Below are 18,012 nucleotides of genomic sequence, written 5' to 3'. Positions count from 1 at the left end.
TGTATTACTTTTAACGTGTAGCGGTTTTTCACTACGCGTTTCATTACTGTTATCGATGCGCCTGTCGCTAGACGCACCGTCATCCTCGTTGGAGGGATGCCGCGCTCAACATATTTGAGCCTACGAGCCTCTAGCGACTGGCGACGAATAAAGTTATTTGACGGCCCAAAGTCCACTAGGGCTCTAAGTGACAAATTATGTGTCACTTTAAGATCAAGGTGATGAGTACCTCATCGCCAGGTGCAGAGACACACATAATGATTATTTGTCTGGAGCAACTTTAGTCAAGAGATTTGCAAATTCTCTTGAGGTTGCTTGGGATCAGTAGGGCGTTGCGCCCCTACTGAACCTAACCGTTTTTGGCGGTCCGCCTCGTTGTTGCGATTCCGCAACAACGTCGGACCCGCGACCGTTGCCGATTTTAGCATTCGGTCCAAAATTACGTTCAGTACCTTTCCGTACTGGGCGTGGGGCACTACACTCATGAGCGTAGTGTCCTAACTTTTGGCAGCGATTGCGTTCTTGCAATCGCTTATTGCTCGAAAAGCGAGGTCTCTCGCTTTAGACGTAAGAGAGGTCCATGGGTTCTGGACCTCCTAACTCGTGTCGTCTTGGAGGACGATATGATGACGAACTAACTTGAGCCTGTCTCAAGCTAAATTCCTCCTGTTTCGCAACGGATATTGCTTCTTCAAGCGTATCCAGTTCCAAGCGGGACAGGTGGGTCTTTACGGAACCATCCGTAAGACGTTGCATGAACACCGTAATTAACGTGTGTCATGGACTGGGTTATTTGTAACGCAACTCGCTAAGAGTCGTATGTGCTGGGCATATGCGTGAATATTACGATTGCCTTGCTTGAATTTTAAAGCTCTGATCGAGCTCTGAACTCAGCCCTAGGCGATTCAAACGTCTGTTTGAACCGGGTTTTAAAAGCCTCTAGCGACCCAAAGACGTATGGGTCGCGCAACTTAAGGCCCAATGCCCAAGTTTTGGCACGACCTGCCAAATTTAATTAAGCGAATGCGACTTGCATTTGCTCGTCGACGATGTGACGTGCCCTTATGGCATCGTCCAACTCTACAAACCATCTCAAGAGGGAGTCTTCTTCGACTCCCATATACTTAGAGATGTCAAGTTTCGGGACGACGCTTGTGCGTCATCCCAGGTACAGGGGTCTGTACCTGTTGTAACCTCAACAGTTCTGCCTGTTGGGAGCCTTGCTGATTCAGCAAGGCTACCTTCTCCTTCATCTCGTCAAGTTCATGTTGTATGACTTGACGATGGCTGAATGGAGGGCATCTCTGTCTTAACCGGACAGCATGGCCAAGATGGCATCGTTTCCTACGGTCGAACTCATTCGTTCGACGGCACTCCTTTCTATGTTCTTAGAAAGGAGTAGCTTTTACGCGAAACGTGATGCGTATTCCCACTATCACATTTCCTTCATCTAACATGGACATGTTAGATGAAGGAAAAGTTGGTATCCTTGGACGGACTACGAAGTGCTACCAGGTGTATCGGGGCATTACGACTTGTACTACTTCTGTACAAGTCCACTTCGCACTGCTTCGGTTGCGAGTGGTGCCTTACGTTACTTCACGTACACTAGTACGTGCAGAGGAATACTTTCCTTAAGACAACTAACTTTTAGAGAGTTCACTGTAAACTGTATTAATATAATTGAGTTTCTCTTCTTTCTATCTGTTAATGCTAACTTCATTATGAACTAATACTAAACATGCAGTTGAAATCTTATCTGTCTCTCTCTCTCTTTGTTTACGTCCACAGCTGATTAGTCTGCGGGATAAATAGATATAGATATAATGGCCTATATCTATTTATGGATAAGATTTCTGAACACTACTATATAAAGTAATATTCTCCAAATATTCTCTACCTTTTAAATATTACATTAATTAACAACCTTTAAGTGTTAATTTCATGTAACTATACACCCCGTTACGGGCAGTGCAAATTTCTTCTTTGTTAATTAAAATGTTAAATGGTCATGGAACACTGATTGTCAGCGTTTCTTTGACGGTATCAAACAAAGCCTTGTGCAATCGCCAATATTGGTGATTGCGAACCAAGACAGACCATTTGATGTAGTCTGAGAGGCCAGCTATTTTGCAGTCAGCTGTGCGTTTGTTGCGGATCGTACCTAGCGCGACATCTATAGTAGCTAGCTGTTGTACTTTCGAGCTGAAAGGGCACGCCAAGCGGCGCGTCCTTTTATAGGAAGCAGTTGTGAAACTCCTCAGCTAACAGTGACGGCAGTAGTGGCAGCAGCTTGCACTACCGCTTGTATGGCTTGCATCAATACGCACTTTGCATTTAGCACTACAGAGCTCAGATCCACCACAAAGTTAACTTAAGTGGCATTTGCATAGTCACTGACGTCGTCACTCCAAGCGCAAGAGAATATCAACGTTCCGCATCTCCGACAGCTCGGATGTCGAAATGACTCCAGCGTACATCTCGGCGCCAGAACAAAACGTTGCGCCAAGGTTTACCAAGTGGAACCAAGCCGCCATCATCAGCTGGCGGAATGACCGAGAGCAGCGCAAGCGTCTACGAGAGTGATACTCGTCCCCCGGCAAGCACTACGACAGTATCGTCGTTGGCATCTGTTCAGCAACCGACGCGCTGCTCCTGGAGAACCTCGCCGATTACATCCTGCATAAAGACAAGACAAACGTCACGGATACGACGTGCTCATCGAGGTCGACCGTCGTTGTACAACCGTGAAGAACGACCACCTTCCAGACATCGACACGCTGTTTGCAGCACAGCTCAAGATGGACATGACGGAATACGCGATAGAAGCACGCATCCTGGGGTACTTTGCTCTTTTCAACAAGATCGTTGCTCAGCATGGTCTTCAAACTGTGCTTGGCAAGTCGCAGAACCATACTCAACAAGAGCAGGCCCGATCGAAGTACAAAATAAGATCCTCATCGCCAGCCTTGCCCCAGAGATGTTAAAGAAAGAGATCAGTCGCATGATCCGAGTCAACTGCGTCGCAGCTCGTACCGACGAGAATATCCTCGTTACGATCGGGTTGCAGCGCGCACATGAACAGCACCACTACTTTCTTCTATCAACTGAAGATCGACAGCCACCTACGAAAACCGATGCTAAACACGGGCGCAAGCTGCCGACAACTGCAACTGCTGAATCCAAGAAACCTCTTCCTGCTGTGTCAGCAACATTGTCCACTTCAGCAGCACCGCCTGGCATCCAGACCCAAAGAGCTGCAGCGCGCACATGAACAGCACCACTACTTTCTTCTATCAACTGAAGATCGACAGCCACCTACGAAAACCGATGCTAAACACGGGCGCAAGCTGCCGACAACTGCAAATGCTGACTCCAAAAAACCTCTTCCTGCTGTGTCAGCAACATTGTCCACTGCAGCAGCACCGCCTAGCATCCAGACCCAAAGAGCTGCACCTCCGAGAGATGGTCTTCTTGTCTGCAACGGCGATAATTGGATGTCTGATTGTCCTAACGGCGACAAAGGAGCAAAAATAGCTGGCACGTACATTGCTGCGTGCTCGTGGTAGCAGCCGAGTAGCTGCTAAGCGGGCAACAGTGCGTGAAGCTGACGACCACCGACTGACCGCAGTGCTTGCTGGTTCTCTTAAGTGACGTTATGCGCGGACTCCGGGTCCGACACCTCGATCGTACCGCTGTCCCTGCTCAAGTCGCTCCCACCGTCGGCGTACACTCTCATGACATTGGAGAACCCTATTCTATCCAAGTCGTCGGAGGGGCTGAACTCATTGCGATTGAAGAGGCATTAATCAACGTCCAGGTTCAAACTGGGGCGGCCCAGGGAACATCCGCGGTGTCAACTGCCTTGTGTTGGACGAGGATGAGGAACAGTTCATTTTGGGCAAAGGCGTGCTCGCGAGTCTCGGCATCGATGCTGGCTCGACGATCGAGCGAATAGCTGTGTCACCCGAGCACGATTACGACGCTGACGACCTGGATATTCTCAACTGCGAGTCGGTGTCGACACAGAGGACGATATTGTCAATGGAGCTTGCTGATCTACAACGGGCGGTCAATGCCGGGGACCGCGACGACGACGGCCTGACAGATGAGCTCTTCCACTTGGCGGTGTTCAAAAGCGTTTGGCGGTCAAAGCTCGGCGCCGATCCGCCAGCCAAGGTCGAGCCATTGCGTGTCCAGTTTGCAGAAGGCGCTGTCCAAGCGACAAGCAAAGTGCGATCGTACTGACGTGAACAGAGAGACTTCCTACGTGTGTACGTCGCCGACCTTGTGCGTCTCGGCTTGGTGCAAGAAATAACCACAGTCACTGGTCGTCTCCAGCGCTGCCAATCCGAAAAGGTCCAGGTGCCTCTGATTTCCGGGTGACAGTGGGCTACACACGCGTGAACAGTCTCAGTGCTCCTATCGCTAGTGCGATGCCGGACATGCGAACCGTTGCGGTCCGAGTAGATGGTCGCAAGTTTTACGCACGTTTCGACAACTACAAGGGATTTTGGCAGCTCGCTTTCCATTCCAACTGTCAAGAGCAATTCTCGTGTGTGACCGAGGATGGTGTTTACACACCCACGCGGGTGCCGCAGGGGGCGACAGACAGAGCAATGCACTATCACAACCAGATGCACACCGTCTACGCCTCGATGCTATACGACAGTCTACTGATTTGGATCGATGACATCATTGGCTTTGTAGCTACCCGCAAACAGTTCGTGGACAGGATGGACCAGTTCTTTGATCTCACAATGCGACACGGCCTCAAGAACAGCGTGACAAAGAGCCAGCTACTTTGTCGAGAGGTTCTTTGGTGTGGCAAGCTGCTCGGTGAGTACGGCGTTCGCCATGATCCAGAACGTCTAGCAGCCTTGAGCTCGCTGCCGGCGCCAGCTAATGTAGCCGACCTACAGCGTCTACTTTGTGCAGCCTATTGGCCTTCTCCGCGGAATACAAACCAGTACGACTTAATATCGTCGCTGATGCCCTTTCGCGCCGGACCAATTTTGAGCCGGCTGCGCAAATCAACGGATACGATAGCACAATCAGCAGTGAGGATGAGCCCACTTTTGCAACAATCAACAGTGAGCACTTTACAGCGACTAGCACAGGCCAGTCTGTTATCGCCTTGATCTTTTACAGGATCACAGCCTACACCGTATTTACCCAATAAGTGGTATTCTGCTTGCAACGAATATACACTTCTTGAAATATGCATACAAGTGATGTTTACGCATTAGTGTAAGAACCTTTCGGAAACTGGTACAGTGTACTTCAACGCCCGACTATCTGTTCATGGCTCTGCTATGAACAAAGACATCATCAAAATAGCTCGGTGCGAAACCCCGCACCGATCTTACCAGATTGGTTACACATCTTTATAAGTCGCAGGGACATTACTAAGTCCCTATGGCATAACTAGCCACTCCCATAGCATTTCGCTCGGGGTGCTTACTGCTATGAAGGGGGTGTCCTGTTAATGTATGAGGATCTGATAGAATTTATCCATCAGATCCATTGACGAAAATATAGTACTCTTTGACATACCATCAATAAATGGTCTTTTCGTGTTATCGGCATTTAAGCCGGTACCGTTGCAGCGCTCAATTTATTGAACGCATGCGCAATCTTACATCCTCCTGTTGCGTTACGCACACAGAAGGTCGGAGAACTATGTAGGGAGGATGAATCCGTCACATGGCTTGCTGGTAAGCAATCTGCAAAGAACTCGTCGATCGGTAATAGTTGTTCACGAGGCAGTGGCCACTGCTTGATAACACAGTATTTCAAACCTGGTATCAGGTCTATTTCTTGTCGAGTGCCTTTATCCTTGGGCAGCTCGCACGGTACAATTAGGAAGCACATGCTTGTATTCGAGCAAACACTTATACAAAGGGTGTATTTCTAACGGCTCCAGTATTGAAACGTAAAACGTTCAATCCAAGTCTTCTTATTGAGGACAATTTCGCCCATCGATGAGCTGCAGAGAATCTGTTCGTTCTCAGAAATACTATTGTCTATCGAATATCAACCACGTACTCGTCATCTGTAATAAGTACGCAGATCTTCTTGACTTTGCCACGACGCATATCACGCAAAACCGTTTCGGTTCGAGCATTGATTGGCAACTGAATTATCTCCGAAGTTAACATTGGAGGCGCTATCAGAGCAATTGTATAAGTGCCTACATTTGATCCGTTGCTTACTAAGACATTCAATGTCTCAATTTCATCTTTGGGACTTAATTTCAAACGAGCATGGGAACTTATTCCCTCAAGTTTTATTAGACTTACTCCTTTATTTATTTGGGGGGCATCTTTCTTAACTGCCTCTAGCTCCGGCTTGCTCAACTACAGCGAATTCCTCAACAATCGACTCTTCAGTCGATTTAGGACTTCGCACTGTCTCTTATAGACAGGCGTTTAACAAAATTATTGGATTTTGCTTTCAAAGCAAGCATCCTTGTCTCAAGCAATCCAAATATTCGAGTGGTAGACCTTCGACACTGCATTTGTTTTTGCACACTAGTACCACATCATGATGGTGGACCTTCGATGCGGACTGTGCTTAGCACAGCCGTCGAAATCTAATCCACATTGGGATGGGTTGTCACTCTGAGGTCTTGTGCAGTCGTGCTACTGACCGTACCACAAGCGAGGCCATCGCACGCACTCGTAGGACATCTTAACGTTTGTGGACGCCCCAAGACGTTCATCAGATAGCCATTTGATGATCGAGAGGCAGGCATCGTTACGGCTTGTCGCTGCTAGCTTATGCATGGCTCGTACTTTCTGAGCCATTATAATCCGCAGATGACATCAAATTTGTCATCCGCTCTACATCGACAAGGGGCTTTAGTGGCAACTTATTTGATAATTTGATTTGCAAGGTGATGAGGGTAACCTCATCACCAGAAACAGTAACACACAATTTGTGTGTAAGGAGCAACTTTCGTCAAATGACCTGCAGATTCTTTTGACGTTGCTGGATCTCTCCGCACCTACTGACCCCGACCGTTTCTTGACGATCCGCCTCGCTGTTCCGATTTCGCAACAGCGTCGGATCTGCGTCCTTCGCTATTTTTAGCGGGAGGTCAAACACTTCGCTCTGTGTATTTTTGGCTCTGGGCGTGTAGCCATGCACTCATAGGTGTAGTGGCCCGTCTTTTGGCAGCGGTTGCATCTGCAATTGTTTTTAACTTGAAAAGCGAGATTTCTCGCTCTTCGTATAGAGAGAACCATACATTCTGGACCTCCATTTTCTTGTCGTTCTTATGGACGATAAGCACCTGGACGAACACCTGCTACAGGCTGAAGTCGACCTATTCCGCTACAGCGATCGCTTGATGGAGCGTATTTAATATGAGCCGGTACAGGAGGGCCGTCTTTGAAATCTCTCGATGAACACAGAAACCTGTGTGTGCTCATCAATTGGATGTTTCACAATACAACTGACCAGGCATCGTGTATGTTGGGCATAAGCGTGAAGGTCACGCTTGCCCTGCTATAAATGAAGAAGCTCTGCTGGAGCCCTTGTTTCGGCACGTGGCGGCTCAAATATTTGCCTGAGCAGGGTTTGGCTCGTCCGGCAAAGTTGGACGTGCCAGATTTTGCTTTCGTCGCATCGTCATCGATGCGGCGACCTTTAATGGCGTCATCTAATTCGACGAACCATCTTAAAAGGGAGTTGCCTTCTACTGCCTTAATCTTAGAGATTTCTATTTTTAAGCTTTCGGGTCACCGCGGAAGCGCCGGCTTGCTAGCAGCATTGAAATGCTGCTGTCTCAACAGTTCCAACTGTTGAGCACCCTGTTCTCTCAACACCGCTGCGTTAAGTGCCTTGCTGGTAGAGCAAATTTACTTTTTCTCAAACTCGTCGACTACATGTTGTATGAACTCGGCTATAGCGGCATGTTGCTCATCTGTATGTAGAGCGGACAACTTGGTGCTAACAGTAGCCCGCTGACGGCCAAAATCTTGCGTTCGACAGCTTTCCACTCAAGGTCATTCAAATAAGTGAACGTTTCACGCGTTGTGGAAATCTTTCGGAGGGCTTGAAATGCTCCCTACTTCTTCGCATGTCCATGTTGTATGAAAACGTGCGTAGGCAGTCGAACGGACTACGAAGTGCTACCAGGTACCTTTGGCTAGGACTGATATTAGCACCAGCCAACCTACATTGTTAACAGTGAAGGTGATGTGCCTCGATTACTTTACGTACACTGACGTGCAGAGGGAGGTTACAAGTAGCTAAGAAGTATTAGCTACTATAGGTTGATAGTATAGAGAACATGTTAGACTGTATTAATGTATCAAGTTCTTTCTTAACAATCTTCTATCTACTAGCTCTAATATATCAATAACCAACTATGTATAGCGCCCCAAAATATGCGTTCTACTTCATATTCTTATTGAGTGGCGTTGTAATGGGGTGTGCCGTTACATAAATATTATTTCCAGTAAGATATATAAAAATTATAAGAGGAAATAAATAAACGAGTACAAAATTATTATTCTATATTAATGACTTAACAGTTCCAATATAACCAAATTTGGTAATATTGAGGCAATAAGACAATAGTTCTGTTGATTGGTTGATTTGAGTTTAAGTCAACCCCGCCAATCGTTACAGAACACGATTGGGCGGTGGACATTATAAAAAGCATTATTAATACGATTATATTTCATCACATCAAGGACCAATTAAATCTTCTCGCTAAAGCACAAACCAACTAAAATGGCTTGGTCGCTGCGAATTGTGTGCGGCAAGCGCGTGGCTGCCTGTGCACCTGTCAACATAACGACACATTTCTTGAACGTGCGCGAATTTGCGTCAAAGAAAGAAAAATTGAAGAGTAAAAAGAGTGGCGGCGATGCTAATTTTGAGCAGATGCTGCGTGCCATTAAGGGTCAGTACCCAGATGCGTAAGTTGGTGCAATTACAGTGAATTTCGTACTGTCTATAAGCACACTTCACTGTTTATATATTTATAAAAGCGACGGATGGACAGAGAAGGAAAACCAGCGCCACCAGGAGATTGCTCGCCGGTACAACACCATGAGTACCATTGAGCACAACTACTTTATGCGCGACTTGCAGACTAAGATCGATTTTAAGTGGGAGGCTATCAATGCGCTGCCGGAAGAGCTGCAGGCCGAGGCATTGGATGTCGATTACTCTCCCGTGCCGGAAGGGCGCGGTATTGCCACGTGGACACCTCCAATATCAGGGTTCAGACGATACACGGACGAAGGAGATGAGGCGATTGATTGATATAGCAGATTTTTCCAATAGATTGCAGCTGTTTTATACAAAGATGCTTGCAATTAGATTTAGGATGTAACTGGACGACTTTTAAAGTTGAAATGTGCTTCTATGCGCTTCTCGCTTCGCTCGTTCAAATGCTTATGCGAGATTTATTTTCTGAGGCTTTGTTCGTCGTCAGCGATGTCAGAGTGCTATTCGGGCGATTTGCACTTGGCTGCTTGTTCCACCACTCGCGCACATTGCGCTGAATCACCAGAGATGCTAACGCATGCGCCTTCATCCGAGCAAAATTTTTGCGACAAAGAATACCGCGTGTCGCAGCTTGGAACTTAATAGCGACATGCCTTGTCTGCAAATAACTACGTCGAGCCAGCATAGTGCGAGTGGCTGCTTGTACGGTCACGGCGGCTCGCTCACGTTCAAAGAGTTCATGTGTATCGGGCTCAGCTAATTCCTGCTGCCCTTGTTCGTTTTAACACTCCGCGTTGCTTCGCGAAGCTGTTTAGTTGTTTCGCGCATACTCTTACAATTTCGCTTTAGCAGCCACACACGAATACCGTGCTGTAATATCTTCACTTCATCTTCCAACGATTGCTTCTCTTCTGGACCCATTAGTTCCATTGCGGCTTGAAGTTTATTCAATCCTTCCTCATCTTCGGCAATTACACTTTGAACATCCGCGCCGATCTCAGCACCGGATAGAAGAGCTTGTCCATCGACAAGGTTGGCTTCGATGCCAACTTTACTTTCCGGCAATATTTCAGAACCCATTAAAGTTCTCGTTGTGCTGCTGCATGAGGTAATAGTCTTTTCGCCAACGCTGTCGTCACGCTGATGAGCTCCACAACTCACCGAGTCTCGCGAAATCGTCAGCGAGAGAGCACACTTATCGTGCAGACTCATTGTTGAAAATGCCCGAAGTAAAAGCTTACGATTATACTTTTTGTTTTCTCCCACCTGCGAAGCAGCAAAGAAAAATTCACTTAGAGAATACATTATAGATTCTTATATCAAGTGCCCAAGCACTTACATAAGATTTTGTTATAGACAGAGACGTTTCTATGATTGAATCATCAAAGCTGTGTGTTTGACCTTCACAACATGAATCTTCAATTTCTGACAAAAGGTCCATATCACCAGCATCTAAGTAAGGCTCCAGAGTATCATCCATCTCCATCGAGATTTCACCAATGTCATCACTTACATCAGTCGCAGAAGGCTCACCCCCGAAGACATCATATCCAATACAAATATGCAATTTTGCCGCAACTTCGATGTGCCCGGACAAGCCTGCGCAATCAGCGGCAGTGAGCCCGTCAAAATCACGCACTTGCAAGTCCGCTCCAGATTGCAATAATTCATTTACAACTTTATCGTGGCCGCATCCTGCTGCTAAGTGGAGCGCTGTCTGTCCTTGGGTACTTTGCTGATTGATGTGCGCGCCATGAGCAGCGAGCACAGGTACCAATTTTGAGTGGTTGTAAAAGCTCACGTAGTGCAACAAGCTTAAGCCTGTTTCATCTAAAGAATTAAGCTCCTCCAACAATTCTTCGCTCGTGTGTGCAACCGTAACAAGTTGACATACCAAGCGTTCAAGCAGTTTTTCGGAAAGCTGTTCTAAATCATTGTCACTGAGTGCCTCGATTGTGCAGTCGTCCAATATGGTCGATGCTTCTAAGGAAGAAAGTAAGGCTGAGGTCTTCGTCGAAAGGCTAAATTGATCACGACTTTCTGGCGACGTCGGACTAGTCGATGAGTTTGAGGATGAATTTTTTTTTGGTGCAGCCGATTTCACTAATTTTTTTGAATGTATACTTCTCTCGCCGCTTATGCCAGTGGAAATAGAAGAGAAAGGGTAATCTTTTTCTCTATGTTCTGTTGTTTTGTCGCGAACCGCCTGATGAAATTCCGACAGCCGCTCTACCACTCGAATTTTGCATTGTCGCTCGTCCACTATAGCAGCAAGCCGACAAGGCAAAGCGTAAGAAGTAGTAACCTTAACTAAATCGATAAACTTACAATCCGACTCAACAAATGTTGATAAGAATCTGCTTGTTTCTAATAATTTTCCCTCTGATTGCTTCATGATCAAATTTTGTAACAGACGAGTCGGAGATCGACTTCTTTTGCCGTTCTTAGCTGAGCCTGGTGCTGTGTCATCCGAAAAATTAAGTATTTCTCCTCTAAATTTGAGCTTGTCTTCTGCTGTGCCGCTAACTAGGGAATACGAGATCTGACGAATACTTCGATAGGTAAAATGTTTCTTTCGGGACACCTGTATACACTCCTGCAATTTACCGCGAATACATACAAACATGTCAACGCTGCCAATTTTGATCGATTCGGGAGCTGCATGCAAGATCACATACAGAGCACAGTAAGATTTGATTCACAACTGTCAAGTTTATATTGCTTAGAAATATTATAATAAAAGCGCACCAGTGCACCGTAACATGGATTCCGTAATCTTCTCGGCTTTGACTCGATTTGGACCAAATTGCACAAAGAAGGCCATTGTTTTCTCGGATAGCGTTTCACAAAGCTTTGCTGCCAAACAGATAAGGATTTTTGCTCCACCATTTATAGAGTCCCAACTTGGTGAAAAGTCCAAAATGTCGAGCATTTGAAAAATCTGCTTGGAAATCAAGCCATCAGCATCTGCTGGAAATACCGTGATATTGAGATCCTTGAACAGGTCGTCAGAATAAAACTCGGATGCGGTTTTCTCGATCGCATTCGCATCATCAAGATCGGTCGATCGAAAATGGATGGATCCGGAACGAGGCGTGGAAGTGACTTAACACATTGATATGGACGCGAAAACAGATTCACTGTCAGCTAAATAAAACAATTAAAGGCTAATTACGTACGTTTTCTAATAGGTTTGACAGATTGTTCGTATGTCGTTGCCTTCGGTGAAGCGGGTTGTTGTATCGAAGGCATGACGTCCCTTGAAAGAAAATTACTACGTTGAGGATTCGGTGGCATAGAGAAAAACCCTTTGTTCGTGATATAAGTATTTGAGCTTGATTGTTGTGCAAGCTGACCAACTATAGGTTCCTTGTTTGCCTCGTCGAAGTAGTGAACAAGAACGATACTTTCTTGGCAGTCTCGCAAATAGTAAATTCTTCTATGAAATGTCTATAGCAACATGATGACTTAGGCAACTTCAGAGCTAAATAATTCGTCGACGTACAAATATTTCTGCAGAGTGCACATATGTACCCAAGATTGTAATTTCTCGGTTAATTACGAGCTTGGCGCGGTCCTCGCGCACGCGCCCGCTCTTGTCCTTGCGCTTTTGCCAAGACCAACCATCCTTCTTGTAATCCAACACCTTAAGGGTGTTGTAGAATAGTAAAGTACCACCTAATAGCGACAACAGCTGCGTTAGCGAACGGGCCACACAGGTTGCACGAAAACGAGACGCACTTGGCGGCCGCATCTGCCGCGAATGAAGCACCGCCACGCCCACAAGATTCTGCTGCAGCAGCAGAAACTTTAGCTCGCCCTTAACAAGCCATCGCCGAGTAGCTTCATGGCGCAAGAAGGCTGCTCGTGTTTGAGCGTCGTTGACCGAGCTCATTGATTCTGCACAAAGGAATTACTAATTATATATCGTTTCGCAATAAATCATAATGTGCAGTTATAGCTTTGACGTATTAAACACATTAAGCATCCAAATGATACACGCGACCGGGTGCTACGCCGAAGTGAGCGAGCTGTGCAGCTGCACGTTGCAGCTTGCTCAACATCTTCTTGTTGTGCCACTCGAGCCGCTGTGGGTCTTGTATTTCGTTCACATGCCATGTTATGCTTGGTATATGCACCAGCTTGGCTGTTGTAGCTATAGTGCTGCTCGCATAGAGCTGTTGGTACATGGCGATGGTTGCAACTTCTTCAATTCCCGCGGCCGATCCAATCCCATCTACTTCTAGGCGCAGTGCATCTCCCATGAGCGCAAATCCAATTTTTATTAGCGACTCCAAATTCCAAAGCGCAAGCGTGTTCCACGGGGATGTCAATCCGCTGAGCTGAATTGGCTGACTTGCTGAATTAGGGTGAAAGGCATGGCCAGGAAGAGCCGCGCCAACGACTAAGTCTTCTTTGCTGTCAAAATGCGAATGTAAAGCTTCGACACTATTTGCGTGAACGTTGATTTCCATTGACTGCAGAAGCAAAGTTTCGGCTTCTGGAAAGCGATCAGCTGCCGTTCCAACTATCGCGTTCAGCGCTGGCACGAATTTGCCCCAGTGAAGCATAGGGATGATCACTACTTTGCCTACTAGATTTCCAGCAGCCAGTTCACTCTGCAATTTCACCATGAACTCGCGCACAGAATGAGTGAAGGCACTTAATACGAAATCTTCTCTATAAGGCGACTGGGGGGCTGGGATTGAGCTGACAAACGCCTCGGGTAAGCCTACCGCAATTAATATTCCACCATCCGAGTAAGTAGCTGCGTGAAGACAAAATGCGCGAACTTGATTCAGCACTCTGTCGACTTCTATAGGATCGTGCTGCGAGTGATTGTGCCAGTGTAGCCTCGTGCCCACAACAGTCTTTCCCCTCATGTGGCGCCAATCTTTTTATTTTTTCGTTTATCTATTGTCGTTTTCAAGGAAAATTCAAATTTTGCGTTTTTATGCGTTGTTTTGGCAGTTTTCATCCCTTCTGCACCCACCAACACCCATATTCGCTACACCACGACGCATTTCAGCCTCTTCCATATATTTAGAAAACGCGACTATTCACTATGCTTCTTCAACACTCGAACGTCAGCACGCTTCGGAAAACACGAAGTTTACACGCTGTAACGGGGCACTGCCGACTTGTACTGCTTCAGTACAAGTCCACTTCGCACTGCCTCAGTGCGTGTGGTGCCACACTTCACGTACACTAACTAGTACGTGCAGAGGAAGACTATAAAACACTTGCTTTGAAGAGGGTTAATTAAAAACTGTATTAATATCATCAAGTTCTTCTTTTCTATCTACTTGATACTAACTTAATAATGAGCTAATACAAAAACATGTACTAAAAGTCTTATCTGTCTTTGTCTTTGCGCGCCTCCAGCGCTGACAAGACCGCGGAGAAAGTAGATATAATGGTCTATATCTACCAATGGATAAGCTTTAACATATTACCATGTAAAGTAATATTCTCTAAATATTATCTACCTTTTAGTTAATATATATATAAACAACCTTTAAGTGCTAATTTCATGTAACTAACACCCCGTTACATCACCCCTCCCTTAAACGACAATCCCTCTGACTGTCATTGGGTAGAGTGGTCACTGTAAGACCACTTTATTAAGAAAATGACGTAAATTGGTCAGATTGATCATTTTAATACTATCGCATGGTTAACAAGTCCATGCAGTATGCGAATAGTGCGGCGCCTTCGGCTGCGTTTCATGCAGCCACGGGCGACGCGTTATTGTCTCTTGCGGCAGACGGAACGTCTGCCGTAGTGTCATCTTCTCCCGCAACTCGAAATGTTGCGGGTGCACATGGTGATACACCACGTGAATGTGACCCCTCTTTGGAGGTCGACTGCGAATGTGAGTCGGACGAAATGGCCGACTCGGGGAGAATAGAACAGTCGCCTGATCATCGTCAGGCAGCTGGCTATGAGCCTTCGAATGAGGGGGCTCATTCGAGTAGACGTGCTGGTAGCATTCGCTACAGCATGTTCGGCTCCGACGATGAGGATGATTCCTCATCGCCAGTACTGACTCCCGTGCCATCACCCGCACATATTTCTGTGCGTGGTGATGACGATGGGGTAAGCCATCGTAATAAAAGTTCTTGTGGTACCCCGGCTTCAGTGGGTACCACTCAGGGGATCATAGACACTAAATGTCTCGTCTCGCCCCTGAGTAGAAGCCGTGGCTTTTGCCCGAGATAGCTTGTCTGGAGAGAACTCCGCCAATAAATAGCCCTTATTTATTGCGACAAAGCAATATGGCCTTGATCCCAGCGCGAAGAACTTTCCCGCTGAGGAAGGTTTTTATCTCAATGCTTTTTTCAAGCATCGATGGTATAGTGCAAACAATAAGCGAGATAAAGTCTCGCTTATACAAGCCTGGAGCGCGTTCATTCGCAATGTAAAGACATTGGACGCGAAGCCTGGCTTCAAAGACTTAACGAGATTCACGGTAAGCTTGAGAAACGAACTCCAACCGGTGCAAGGTATAAATTTAAACGGTTGTCACGTGAGACGGACTTCCATGCCTCACGTGGGGTGATCCCTGTCCGTGTTGTGGTAACAACACGAAGTGAGTAAAAAGGAATGTCTGTTCCCATTCTTCGCCCTAGGGGAGGGCTCGCATCTCTATCGAGATGCGCGATGCAATTGACGTTTTGCAATTGATTTACAGGCGCCAGGGGCGCGTGTAATCCGATGGACCTTCTGATTCATTGGATGGGTCTCGGCAATACTGACGGACGAGGCCCTCAACGTCAACAATCAGCTGGGAACGAGGCTCCCAGCTGTCATGTGAAGGTGGTTAAACGCGCCAGCGAACAAGATAACCCCTTTACACGATGGTTTCGAATACGTTCTACAAAGAAACGTTGAAGACCGTGGGAATCCACCAATGGTTGTGGCGGAGTAGGAAAAATTAAACCCGACCCATGTGTTGGATCTAGAGTCGAACATCGACAAACTCGATCGCTTCCTCCATGATTTGGAGGAAGGATTGGATCACGAGCGCGGTAAGCGTCGGTTGTTTGAGCAGACGGTGCAGGCTCATCATATCGAACGGTTGAAATACCATTCGAAGAGTGCGTACTCCATGTTGGAGCACGAACGGAATTCTAACACTCTTCGTGATGAGCTGTCGACAGCTCCTCGCGGTTTCGAGGACCTTCGGACCCGTCATGAGAATCTCCAGATCCAGCATGTCTGAACCGATTTGGGCAAAAGCTTGTACTTCTCTCAGAATCTGGTTCGTTACCACAAATATCATTTAGGGATTCTTGAAAAGGGTGGTCAGATCCGTCCTCGGAAGAAACCGCGTACTGATGGTACGGGCGGAGCCGACCAACGTAAAACGTAGGATGCGTTCGCATCCTACGTGGCAATTCTATTGTGTACGCATTGCCTCTGCGATGCAGTACACGGAATGGCCCAATGAACTTGGGTAGGAGTTTACTGCTACCCACATTAGTGACAACACGCTTAGGTAAATTTACCGTAGAGAGTAGTACTAGGTCATTAAGTTAAAATGAAAGAACGTTTGCTCTTCCATGTTTGTCTGCGTTCCGTTTCTGACGGTCTTCTACGTTAGCAATGGAATACTGTACGAAACGGATTAATGATTCTCGAGTCAGCAGAAATTTCCTTGCTGACTCATTTATTTCGACTTTTTCAGTGCGCTTTGTGCGCACTGCCATGAGACTTTTCTCATCTTCGATGTCTATGCAATCGACATCGACATCATTCGCGTTGTTGTTAACTTCGACGCGTGATGAGCATGAGCCAGAGATGTTTTTGCTCGTACGAGTCACCCTTCCCGACTTAAACTAGAGGATTCCTCTAAATGGGTGGGTATACGTGGCGTAAGCCATTCACGAAGAACGGTGCATGCGTTGTAGACGCATGCACCGAATTATTGATAGCGAATTCGACCAATGGTAAAAACACGCTCCGATTCGGATACGATTGAACGTAACCTCGAAGTATCTCTTCGACGACGCGATTTACGCGTTCCGTCTGACCATCTGTCTCTGGATGATCAAAAGTTGACATAATCAGCCGTGTTCCGAGAGATCGGAACACGGATTGTTATAACTCCGCCGTAAACCGTGGATCTCTATCCGAGATTAATTCACGAAGTAACCCGTGGAGTTTAAATTCCGCGTCGATAAAGACACGGGCACAGCCTGGAGCCTTGATCGACTCTGGTACTGCTGCAGCAAGATGTACCATCTTGCTGAATCTGTCTACAAAAACAAGAATTTGATTGTTTTTGTGATCGTCTTCGGATATTCCGGAGATGAAGTCCATAGATACGGACTGCCAACATTCTGCCGGAAGTGGTAGAGGATGGAGAGGTGCACGGGATGAAGGAAAGCTAGGCTTCCCCCGTTGACGTACCTCGCAAGCACGAATGTCCTTGCACACGAACTGATACTGGCGGGGTCAGTAAAAGTCGCGACTTACTGTGAGAAAAGTTTTCTCACGTCCACGATGCCTACTTGCTGGTGCATCGTGGCACCCATACATGACGCGCAAGCGCAAATCATTGTGAGTTGGGACGACGACACGTGGAGTGTCGTCGGCAACGGCTGTGTAATACCATAAGCCGTTGCGTGTTGTGTATCGATCGGATGACGATCGATATAAAGCCGGTAAATCTTCAACAGATTTATCAGAGGGATTCATCAGATGATCCATTAAACGCAGAAGGACCTTATCTTCTGCGTAGGCTTTCTTTATGTCATCATATAAGGTTGATGACAGTAAACTTGAAATGAGTGTTGCAACAGCGGGATTATTTTTACCGTTGGACTGCGCAGCCGCCTCGAAATCAGGTCCGCGTGATAACGCATCAGCGACGACATTAAGTCGTCCTGGTTTATATTCCACGGAGAAATTATACTCCGCGAAGAAGGATAGCCACCTCGCCATTCTTTGCGAGAGGTGTGGGCTATTTACGGCCGTGCGTAATGACGCATGGTCCGTATATACGATGAACGGTCTATCTCCGAGGAGATAGACCCTAAA

General features: G+C 46.7%; 5 protein-coding genes across 5 annotated transcripts; 2 read left to right on the top strand and 3 right to left on the bottom strand.

The window, feature by feature from the left end:
• Positions 1 to 2,672: 2,672 nt before the first annotated feature.
• CCR75_006504 (uncharacterized protein) lies at positions 2,673 to 2,915 on the bottom strand (the record flags this gene model as incomplete). Its single annotated transcript, XM_067964574.1, has 1 exon — positions 2,673 to 2,915. One exon carries the CDS (start codon positions 2,913 to 2,915, stop codon positions 2,673 to 2,675), a length of 243 nt encoding a protein of 80 aa, XP_067815034.1.
• A 743-nt stretch (positions 2,916 to 3,658) lies between these two features.
• CCR75_006505 (uncharacterized protein) lies at positions 3,659 to 5,141 on the top strand (the record flags this gene model as incomplete). Its single annotated transcript, XM_067964575.1, has 3 exons — positions 3,659 to 3,853; positions 3,892 to 4,233; positions 4,260 to 5,141. The coding sequence occupies 3 exons, from the start codon at positions 3,659 to 3,661 to the stop codon at positions 5,139 to 5,141; spliced, it is 1,419 nt and encodes a 472-aa protein (XP_067815035.1).
• Positions 5,142 to 8,707: 3,566 nt separating this feature from the next.
• On the bottom strand, positions 8,708 to 12,734 carry CCR75_006506 (uncharacterized protein). Its single transcript, XM_067964576.1, has 7 exons — positions 12,709 to 12,734; positions 12,473 to 12,645; positions 12,147 to 12,417; positions 11,716 to 12,072; positions 10,307 to 11,625; positions 9,006 to 10,233; positions 8,708 to 8,933 (listed from the first exon to the last, which is right to left on the bottom strand). Exons 1-6 carry the CDS (start codon positions 12,719 to 12,721, stop codon positions 9,724 to 9,726), a joined length of 2,643 nt encoding a protein of 880 aa, XP_067815036.1. The 5' UTR covers positions 12,722 to 12,734; the 3' UTR covers positions 8,708 to 8,933; positions 9,006 to 9,723.
• Positions 8,746 to 9,282, top strand: CCR75_006507 (uncharacterized protein; the record flags this gene model as incomplete). The annotated part of the gene is made up of 2 exons (XM_067964577.1): positions 8,746 to 8,933; positions 9,006 to 9,282. The coding sequence occupies 2 exons, from the start codon at positions 8,746 to 8,748 to the stop codon at positions 9,280 to 9,282; spliced, it is 465 nt and encodes a 154-aa protein (XP_067815037.1).
• A 213-nt stretch (positions 12,735 to 12,947) lies between the features above and the next one.
• Positions 12,948 to 13,850, bottom strand: CCR75_006508 (uncharacterized protein; the record flags this gene model as incomplete). The annotated part of the gene is made up of 1 exon (XM_067964578.1): positions 12,948 to 13,850. The coding sequence occupies one exon, from the start codon at positions 13,848 to 13,850 to the stop codon at positions 12,948 to 12,950; it is 903 nt and encodes a 300-aa protein (XP_067815039.1).
• Positions 13,851 to 18,012: the final 4,162 nt, after the last annotated feature.

The sequence above is a fragment of the Bremia lactucae genome, linkage group LG3, assembly GCF_004359215.1.
Source record: "Bremia lactucae strain SF5 linkage group LG3, whole genome shotgun sequence".
Taxonomy (NCBI): Eukaryota; Oomycota; class Peronosporomycetes; order Peronosporales; family Peronosporaceae; genus Bremia; species Bremia lactucae.
The sequence above is the reverse complement of the archived record's forward strand: the minus strand, read 5'-3'. Positions and strand labels throughout refer to the sequence as shown.